This window comes from Octopus bimaculoides, chromosome 8, assembly GCF_046866305.1.
Source record: "Octopus bimaculoides isolate indiv1 chromosome 8, ASM4686630v1, whole genome shotgun sequence".
NCBI lineage: Eukaryota > Metazoa > Mollusca > Cephalopoda > Octopoda > Octopodidae > Octopus > Octopus bimaculoides.
Genome location: NC_142935.1, coordinates 61874455 through 61884160, shown reverse-complemented (window position 1 = coordinate 61884160; position 9706 = coordinate 61874455). Strand labels below are relative to the sequence as shown.

The following is a 9706-nucleotide window of genomic DNA, read 5'->3' as shown; positions in this document are numbered from 1 at the left end:
AGATTATTCTGTCAACTAAATCTTATTGTTTCTCTGTTATTAACCATCTAACCATCGCATGGGATTGGTCATAATTATTTCCTTTCCTCTGTTTTCAGACCCCCCTCCCCACTCTTTTTCTCACTCATTCACGGATTCCTGTTTGCAATTCTGGATTTTGTAGATAGCAGACAGGCTTGATAAACATTTATTTCTGTTTAAATCATTGATGTGAATTGTTTTGATGTTAGTGGGAGGTGGGAGTTGTTTGTTTGGTTTCTTTTTTTTTTTTGCTTTTTTGCTGCCTTGACTTTATTCTTTTCGTCTTTCCCCACATACCCTTCAAGTAACAATAAAATAAGAACCAGTAATACATTGAGGTAAAATTAACTAATTATTTCCACTTCCTTGAAGTTATTGTTCTTATGGCCTTGCTGGAGCATCACCTTGAAGAAGGGTTTAGTCAAACAAATTGACTCAAGTACATTTTTTTCCTCTTCTTTTAAAACTTGGTACTTATTCTGTTCTGTTGGTCTCATTTTCCAAATTACTAAGAAATGTAAGAATGTAAACACACCAACTCTAGTTACCAAGCACTGGTAACAGACAAACAACGCAATCTCAAAGTCATATACACATAGATAGATAGATAGATACATACATACATACATACATACATACATACATACATACATATAGACAGATAGATGTATGCATCTATCTATGTACTTACCTATCTGCCTACCTACCTACCTATCTACACTTCCTGTTGCCTACTGTTACCTGTTACCAAGCAAGTTAATATTTTCCCCATGGTCTAGCATGCTTTTGGAGATGATTGGAAATGAATGGCATTTATTTACAACAACCTTGCAATGTCAAGACAAGGAGACACAAACACACACATGCACTCACATTTAACTACTGGAGTTGGTTTGTTTACATCCCTGTAACTTAGTGGTTTGGCCAAAGACACTGGCAGCATAAGTGCCAAACTTGAATAATTAAAAAAAGTGTTTCACTGATACTTAATTTTTCAACCCCAAACAGATGAAAAGCAAAGTCCTCAGTGGAATATGAACTCAGAACGTAGTGATGAGTGAAATACCACTAAGCACTTCATCAACCATGCTAACAATTTTGCCAGCTTGCCACCTTCATAATAATAATAATAATAATAATAATAATAATAATGATAATAATAATACTGTTACCCTGTGTAACTCAACGACTTGGCCCTTAAGTGTTTGTAGTAGAGTCCACTCCTTTTATAGGCATTCATTTCACATATCTGGTTATGGATATCTGGCTCCCTTCTTTCCCTCCCAGTTTTGAAGGCCCTGAAAATGGGTCATGGATGCTAACAATCTTATTCTCATAAAAAATAATAAAAGACATAAGAAAGGAAATCAGATAAAACCCCTCGGCTGTCCTAGGTGCAGGCATGGCTGTGTGGTTAAGAAGCTCGCTTTACTATCAAGTGTCTTCTACTGTGGTATTGGGTAGACCAATGCTTTGTGGATGAATTTGATCAATGGAAACTGTGTGGAAGCCCATTGTATATTCTTTTATTCTCGTTTTAGTCATTTGACTGTAGTCATGCTGGAGCACCACCTTTAGTCGAGCAAATCAGCCCAGGACTTATTCTTTGTAAGCCTGGTACTTATTCTTTCAGACTCTTTTGCTGAACCGCTAAGTTACAGGGACGTAAACACACCAACATAAGTTGTCAAACGATGTTGGAGGCACAAACACAGACACACACACATATACATTTATATAAATACACACACACAACAAGCTTCTTTCAGTTTCTATCTACCAAATCCACTCACAAGGCTTTGGGCAGGCCGAGGCTATAGTAGAAGACACTTGCCCAAGGTGCCATGCAGTGGGACTGAACCCCGAACCATGTGGTTGATAAGCAAGCAACTTACTACACGGCCACTCCTACACCTATATATATATGTTTGTGTGTGTGTGTGTTTGTTTGTCTCCTCTACCATTTAACTACTGGAGTTGGTTTATTTACATCCCTGTAACTTAGTGGTTTGGCCAAAGACAGTGACAGCATAAGTGCCAAACTTGAATAATTAAAAAAAAAAAAGATATTTAGGTCAATCTATCTGAGTAAAATCCTTCAAAGTCGTGCCCCACCGTAGCTGCAGTCATGTGACTGGAGCAAGTAAAAGGTAAACAGCAAATTGGAAACATTTGTCAGAGCTTGTAAGCAATTTACCACCCTTGTCTCCTCAAATCATCTCTCAGCATTTTCTCTCCCCATCTTTTCTTTCATTTCTGTATTTTGGTCTCTTAGAATCTCCACTTTCTTGTTCACACATACAGATATACATTAAATTGCACTCTCACACACATGCACTTGCACCACACGTGCACACACATTTCACTATACATTCGCACACATAATTCACTACACATTCACACACACCACACACACATTTCACTATACATTCACACACACAATTCACTACACATTCACACACACACACACACACACACACATTTCACTATACATTCACACATAACACACACACACTTACACTGAGGCACACTCACTCATTGACACATACACACACTCAAATTTAGATACGCATCTTTGAATATTTTTTCCTTATTAATCTTTTCTTTTTATTGTTGTTGTTGTTTGCATCTTCTTCTTCTCATTATTATTATTATTATTATTATTATTATTTCTTAAGTATATTTTCAACTGATTCTGCAAATTTTATATTTACATATGAATTATTGAAGCATGTGTGTTTATTTACACTTGAAAGGCCTCTGTAATAGTGAGCAGTCAACTATGAAGATTTTTGCTGCTAAAGCTCTCTTTCTCTCTCTCTCCATCTCACTCTGTCCATCTTTCTGTCCATCACTCTATCTCTCTCTCTCCCACTCATTTTCCTCTCTCTTCCTCTTAATCTCTTTATCGCTTTTTGACTATCTACACACACACACACACACTCACATTAAACCCTCTTATACATGCACAATAATTTGATTTTTCTTGTTCTGAATGTTGTGTATGTGTATATATATATATATATATATATATATATATATATATACAGAGAGTGAGAAAGAAAGAGAGAGAGAGTAAAAGAACTGTCTGCATTGTAAATATTGTCTACAGGGTGCGGACGGTATAACGATTTCTCAGGCAAAAATAAAAACTATTTTTATTTTTTGAGGTATATTTGTCAAATTTGGGTCAGTTTGTCTTCATGACATGTTCTGTCAATCTCACTCAGTGGACTCACCTTTGACCTCAATGACAGCCTCCAGGCAACCTTGGAACCAGTCACAGGCTTCTGTCATTATCTCTCATTTTTTTAGATCCCCCTACCCCACCGAGCCCCTGGCAATCCTAGCCCTCAGCCCCGCCTTCGTGTTGCAGCTAGGTTTGTAAGCCTCTTGTTCCACCATACTCCACACAAATAAGTAGAGGGAATTGCAATCAGACAAGTTGGAGGGGGTCCAAATGTCAGGTGCTGTGAGATCAAAAAATTCTCCAGTAGCCAGGCCTGGGTCTTCCATCCAGTGTGGCAGGGCACAGAGTTTGGCTGTCACACAGTATGGACTCTCTGCAGCTACCCAGTCACTCCAGAGATTCACAACCTCACTGACAGCATGGGCGTGGCTGTCAGTGTTCAGCCTGAGGCTCTCAGGGAAGAAGGGGGGTGCCATGACATCACTTTCACTATGGATAACACCGAAGATCAATGATTGCCGCTGGAAACTTTATCTGCATGACTCCAGATACATCTTTGGGTAAAACGGTGAGCCACCTGTTGTTCTGGGAGTTGATCTTCTGGTCTTGGCAGAAATTGTCCTCGTCGGAGAACCACAGCAGGTGTTTCAACTTGTTGATCACTTCTTGGTGTCCTAGTGTTGCTTTTCCTGCATCCCTTCCTCCTTTTGTATGAAAAGTAGTGAATGTCCTCATGCACCATCAGTCTGATGAGCTTTTCACTGGCATCTTTCTCCCTTACAATGACACACATCAGCTTGTTGGGATCATCATTGATGATTTCCTGGATTTCAGCAACAAATTCCAGTATTCAGATGGTGTCTGATCATCAATCATGGGTTTTTCTCTCTGCTGTCACCTCATAGTTGAATCCTGAATCTCCAAGCTCCTTTCTGACCTTTTCCACCATCCTTCTGCTGATGTCGAGGAAGACTGAAATCTTGTTTGTCCTTCCAGTGCAGATTTCAAGGAGGACTCCATGCCTCTTCCACAAATTGGGGAGGTTCAAAATTTTCTGTAATCAATCATTCTACCAAAAAAATAAAGCAAAAATAGTTATTTGTTTTTAAGGAAAAAAAGACCGAGAACATAACTAAAAAAAAATGTATAAAATTAACAGTTAAAAATTATGAACAAATGCCATCCACAAGCTATATGTAGGTGAATCTACACACTGATATGAGAGAGAGAGCAGTACCTTCCCCAATATTTAATTACTCAGGTGTTAAATAAAGTGGTACCTCTCTATAAAGGTTTGCCAATTGAAGTTTAAGAAGTTAATGGACCATAGCTAAAGTCACACAACTTAGTCACTCCTCATTGATATTTGTTCTCCTATACAACTTGTCTGTGTGTGTGTGTGCAGGCATGACTGTGTGGTTAAGATGTTTGGTTCCCCAGCTACATGGTTTCAGGTTCAGTACCTTGGGCATGGTAAAGACCCCCTTTGGTCATGACTGACCATGGGATTGTACCTAGAAAGTTCCCCTCCCAGGCACAAGTCCAGGCAAGGTTGTTTATGGAAGACCAGCAGTCACCCATGCATACCAGCCGCCCCTCTCCATGCCACTGATGTTATCCAAGAGAAAGCAAAGGCCAACACAACTTGGCACCAGTAACCTCACAACTCATTTCTACAGCTGAGTGAAGTAGAGCAACATGAAATAAAGTGTCTTGCTCAAGAACACAACACAGAGCCCGGTCTGGGAATCGAACTCACTGCCTCATGATTGTGAGTTTGATGCTCTAACCACTTAGCCATACACCTTCATGTCTTGGGCAAGTGTCTACTATTAAAGCTGTGGCTTAGAGCAAAGCTTTGAGAGTGGATTTGAGAGATAGAAGCTGAAACTAGCCCCTCAGGTGTGTGTGTGTATGCGCATGTGTGTGTGTGTATGTGTGGTTTGTTGCTGTGCCTTTGTCTTGATGGTATGTGACGGATGGACACTAATGTCACCATCATGCAAGCAGTCCAGCCATGGAGAAATATTAGCATACTTGGAAACATGTGAGGGTTTGTGACAGGAAGAGCATCCAGCCATACAAAAAAATCTGCCTCAACAAATTCTGTCTGATCCATGCAAGCAATGAAAAGTGAATGTCAGAACGATGAAGATGGAGAAGATGTGTGTGGGTGTGTGTGTGTTTGTAAATTTATTAGCTACGATGGTTTGTCAACTGCTATTCAGCCCTTTGTTGACCAAGAGCAATATCTTGTATTTTCATGGGAGATAGAACAATAAATTTTATAATTGGATTTATATTACCATTATATCATTGCATATTTAATTATCATCATTATTTTCCAATGTTTGTTTTGAAGAACCATTTCTGTGTGTAGGCTGTTGTTTGAATCTTCCTTCAAAATTTTTTTAAAAAACCAATCTTCTGCGACAATAATGAAACATAAGAATGGAGCAGAAGATGTCATTCTGTTTTTTTTTATCTATTTATATTTTTAATTTTTTATTTGATAGAATAGTCTTTGAGGAATTGTCAAGTACATCAGTGCTGCTTTGTGTGGTTTTCTTCCGTTTGTCCAGATTATTTCTGTCTATTCTGAGGCATGACACATGATACAAAGTAATGTTTTGTTTGTTTGTGTATGTTTGTCCATTTGTTCAGTGTGATGATGACGATGATGATGATGATAATAGCGATGAGAATGATGATAATAATAATAATGGTGATGATGATGATGTCTATGATGAAGGTAATGGTGATGAAAATGATGATAATGATGATGGTGGTGGTGAGGATGATGGCAGTGACAACAATGTTTAGGAGGTGTTTTCATATCTTTTCAGCCTTAGATAAACTGACAATGTGGTGGTGGTGGTGGTCGTCGTCGTCGTTGTCGTTGTGGCAACAGTGGGGGCAGCAATGGTGGTGGTGGTGATGGTGATGTAGAGGAGATCTTCTTCCCTTGTGCAAGTCTTGATTAAAAGTTAAAATGCATTCCCTGGAGTGAGTCCGAAAACAATGTGCTCAAAAGCGGTAAATCCTGCGGACATCAAACAACAACAACAACAATGGAATTGTCATCACCATACTGCTAATCAAACCAAAAAAATCAAACCAAACCAAACCAAATCAAACTAAACAATGTTTTAATGAACAAGCTTCTTCAAATGCTAGAAATAATAGCAAAATTTCTTTGACGAATCATCCCATCTCTCTGTATATCTAAGACTGCTATGTTGTCCAACATTTCCTTCCTTTTTGTAAGATGGTTAGGATGTGATTAGGATAGATTTAACTGCTATTTTTAGCAGGTCAAATGACTGCGTAGAAGCTTGCTTGTTGACATAATCATTGTTTGTAGACTGTGTGAACCAGTTTTATTGAATTTAATGTTTGCTGGTTGTTACCACTATTGATCTTGGTGTTCAATATCATTAATTGTAGAACTTGGTGTTCAGTATCATTATTTATAGATCCTAGAGTTCAATATCATTATTTGTACATCTTAGTATTCAGTATCATTATTTGTAGATATTGATGATCAATCAATACATTATTTGTAGATCTTTGTGGTCAATCAATATCTTTGATCTGTAGATTTTGGTGATCGATATCATTGTTTCTAGAATTTGTTGGTTGGCTCTTATTCATTTATTGAATTTGTAGTTAACTGTTGTCCTTTGTAGATGTAGCTAAGAGTTTGTATCAAGTCTGTATCAATTATAGGAACATACAACAATTACTCTACTGGTTGGTCCACAAAAAAAAAACAAAAAAACTTACAGGTGCAGGCATGGCTGCGTGGTAAGAACCTTGCTTCTCAACCACATGGTTCCAGGTTCAGTCTCACTGTGTGGCACATTAGGCAAGTGTCTTCTACTTGAGTAAATTTGGTAGATGGAAACTGTATGTTTGTGTGTGTGTGTTTGTCCATCATCACCATGTGACAACCAGTGTTGGTGTATTTGCATCCCTGTAACTTGGCAGTTCAGCAAAAAAGACTGATAGAATATGTTTAAAAAATAAGTCCTGGGGTCAATTTGTTCAACTAAAACCCCTCAAGGCAGTGCTCCAGCATGGCTGCAATCAAATGACTGAAACAAGTAAAAGAATTACAAAAAAATTACCTTTTCTCCCAATCTTTTTCACCAAAAAGCTAGTTGTTACCCTGACTCTGTATCTTTAATACCATTCATTGTTGCCATTCAATTCTATGTTTATCTTTTTCTCATTGCAGGAAGAATATGAAATCAGTCCCGATGAAAAACGGCCTTGCATTGCCCAGATGGTGTTTGATAAATACCTTAGCTCAGAGGTATGTTAATCTAAGGCTTATCTTCTTTTATAATACAATAGTTTGCAAGATTCTTTATGTGAATTCATGTATTGAAACAAATTTTTTGTTTTGTCTGGGGACAGTCATACTGCCTTAGTATCTAACATACTCACCGGTTAATTTCCATTCATTTATTACATTTTTTTTCCTTTCCACAATTTTCATTTTTGGAGCCTAGTACAGCTCTCTGGCTTGCCAGCTCCTGTCGAACTGTACAACCCATGCCAGCATGGAAAATGGACATTAGATGATAATAATGGAGGTTGCAGTGGTAGCAGCTATTAACATCTCAACTGCATTTGAATACATTGAGATTGATTCTTCCATATTACAGTTACCTTTAATAAATGTAGCGAACCAGGACTTGGCTCATTGGTAACCATGTAGCAATGCACACTAGGTGTTCACATGTTGTGATTTATAATAAATTGCAGTGGGTGCAAGTGTGACTGTAAGATAAGAAATTTGCTTCACAACCACATGGTTCTGAGTTCAGTCCCACTGCGTGGCACCTTGGGCAAGTGTCTTCTACTATAGCCTCGGACCGACCAAAGCCTTGTGAGTGGATTTGGTAGACAGAAACTGAAAGAAGCCCATCATGTGTGTGTATGTGTATATGCGTTGGGCCTCATGGAAGGAATGACGAGGGACTGAGATTTCTGGTGGTTTGTTGTACTTGAGAAGATGCATCCAGCTAAGTGAAGTTGTGGTTGTCCTTGCACACAGACATGTGCCCTGCATCCCATTTCAGTTGAATGATCCTAAGTCTGTAGGCATGTGGGTGCTGGTGCCATGTAAAAAAACATCCATGCTGGTGCCATATAAAAGCTCCCAGTACATTCTGTAAAATGGTTGGTGTTAGGAAGAACATCGCATCGAGCTGCAGAAACCATGTTAAAACATACATGGAGCCCAGGATCTTCAGCTGGCCAGCTCCTACCAAACTGTCCAACCCATGGAAAATGGATGTTAAATGATGATGATGATGTGTATATATAGGTTTGTGTGTGTGTGTGTTCATATATGTATATATTTAAATGATAATGATGATGTGTATATATAGGTTTGTGTGTGTGTGTGTGTTCATATATGTATATATCTATATATGTATGTATATATATATCTATGTATGTCTATATCTATCTATCTATCTATACAAAAAATTAATATAAACAGCAGGGAGCAATTTAATACTATAAAGGAAAAATTCAGTTGTCACTAAAGGCGCTGAGACACCTGCATTGCTAGAAATAGGAGTAAAATACTCCTTGTACTGTAAGAAGAGCGCAAATGTATACACATACACTGAGAGAGGAAGAAACCACCTCATGACCAAATCATGACTAGACGTCTAGTTTCACATATTTCCATATGCTTCGTCAGTGAGAGTCGCCCAATCAGCTGGTGTCAGCTAATTCTGCTAGTCAATATATATGTATTTGCCATAGAAATAATCTATGGTGACACTGGTGGAATTTGCCAACACCAGCCAATCAGGCGGCTCTCACTGATGAAGCATACAGAAATATGCAAAACTAGACATCTAGATATCTGTATGTATGTATGTATGTATATATCCATGTCTGTATACATCTATGTATGTATGTATATATCTATGTATGTATATATCTATGTATGTATATGTCTATGTATGTATATATATATGTATTGATTTATGTATATATGTATTTTTATATATATATATATATGTGTGTGTCTGTATATATTGTTTAACATCCGCTTTCCATGCTAGTGTGGGTTGGACTATATATATATATATAAAATTTATAGAAAACAGAAACCATTGACTAAAACCATTCAAGGTAGTGCCCCAGCATGGCCACAGTCTAATGACTGAAAAAAATAAAAGATTAAAGGTAACTGCTACAGTCTTGCTCCTCTGCCACAACTGTGATACGCACACACACGTACAGTACAGTATCACCTGTTACCATCGATGGCTGGTGACTACTGAAGCACAACACAGAAATTAGTTGGCACGGTTTAACGGTAAAATAAAATACAGGTGACCAGGTAGATATAGACACTACCTGCCTGCTAATCATTTTCTCACCTCTACCACCATCCGCAACCACTCATAATTATAGGTTTTTATGCTTCGGATATAAACAGTAATTATAGAAGGCAGTGGCTAC

The 9706-nt window shown here is 38.1% G+C and overlaps 1 protein-coding gene across 2 annotated transcripts in view; it reads left to right on the top strand.

The window, feature by feature from the left end:
- The window catches only part of LOC106876126 (G protein-coupled receptor kinase 5), a 378987-nt gene that overhangs the window by 267546 nt on the left and 101735 nt on the right, over positions 1-9706 (top strand). For both annotated transcript variants that reach the window (XM_089356590.1, XM_089356589.1), the window contains exon 4: positions 7452-7529. In XM_089356590.1, the coding sequence (XP_089212716.1) occupies positions 7452-7529 (78 nt within the window). The remainder of the gene's footprint in view (positions 1-7451; positions 7530-9706) is intronic.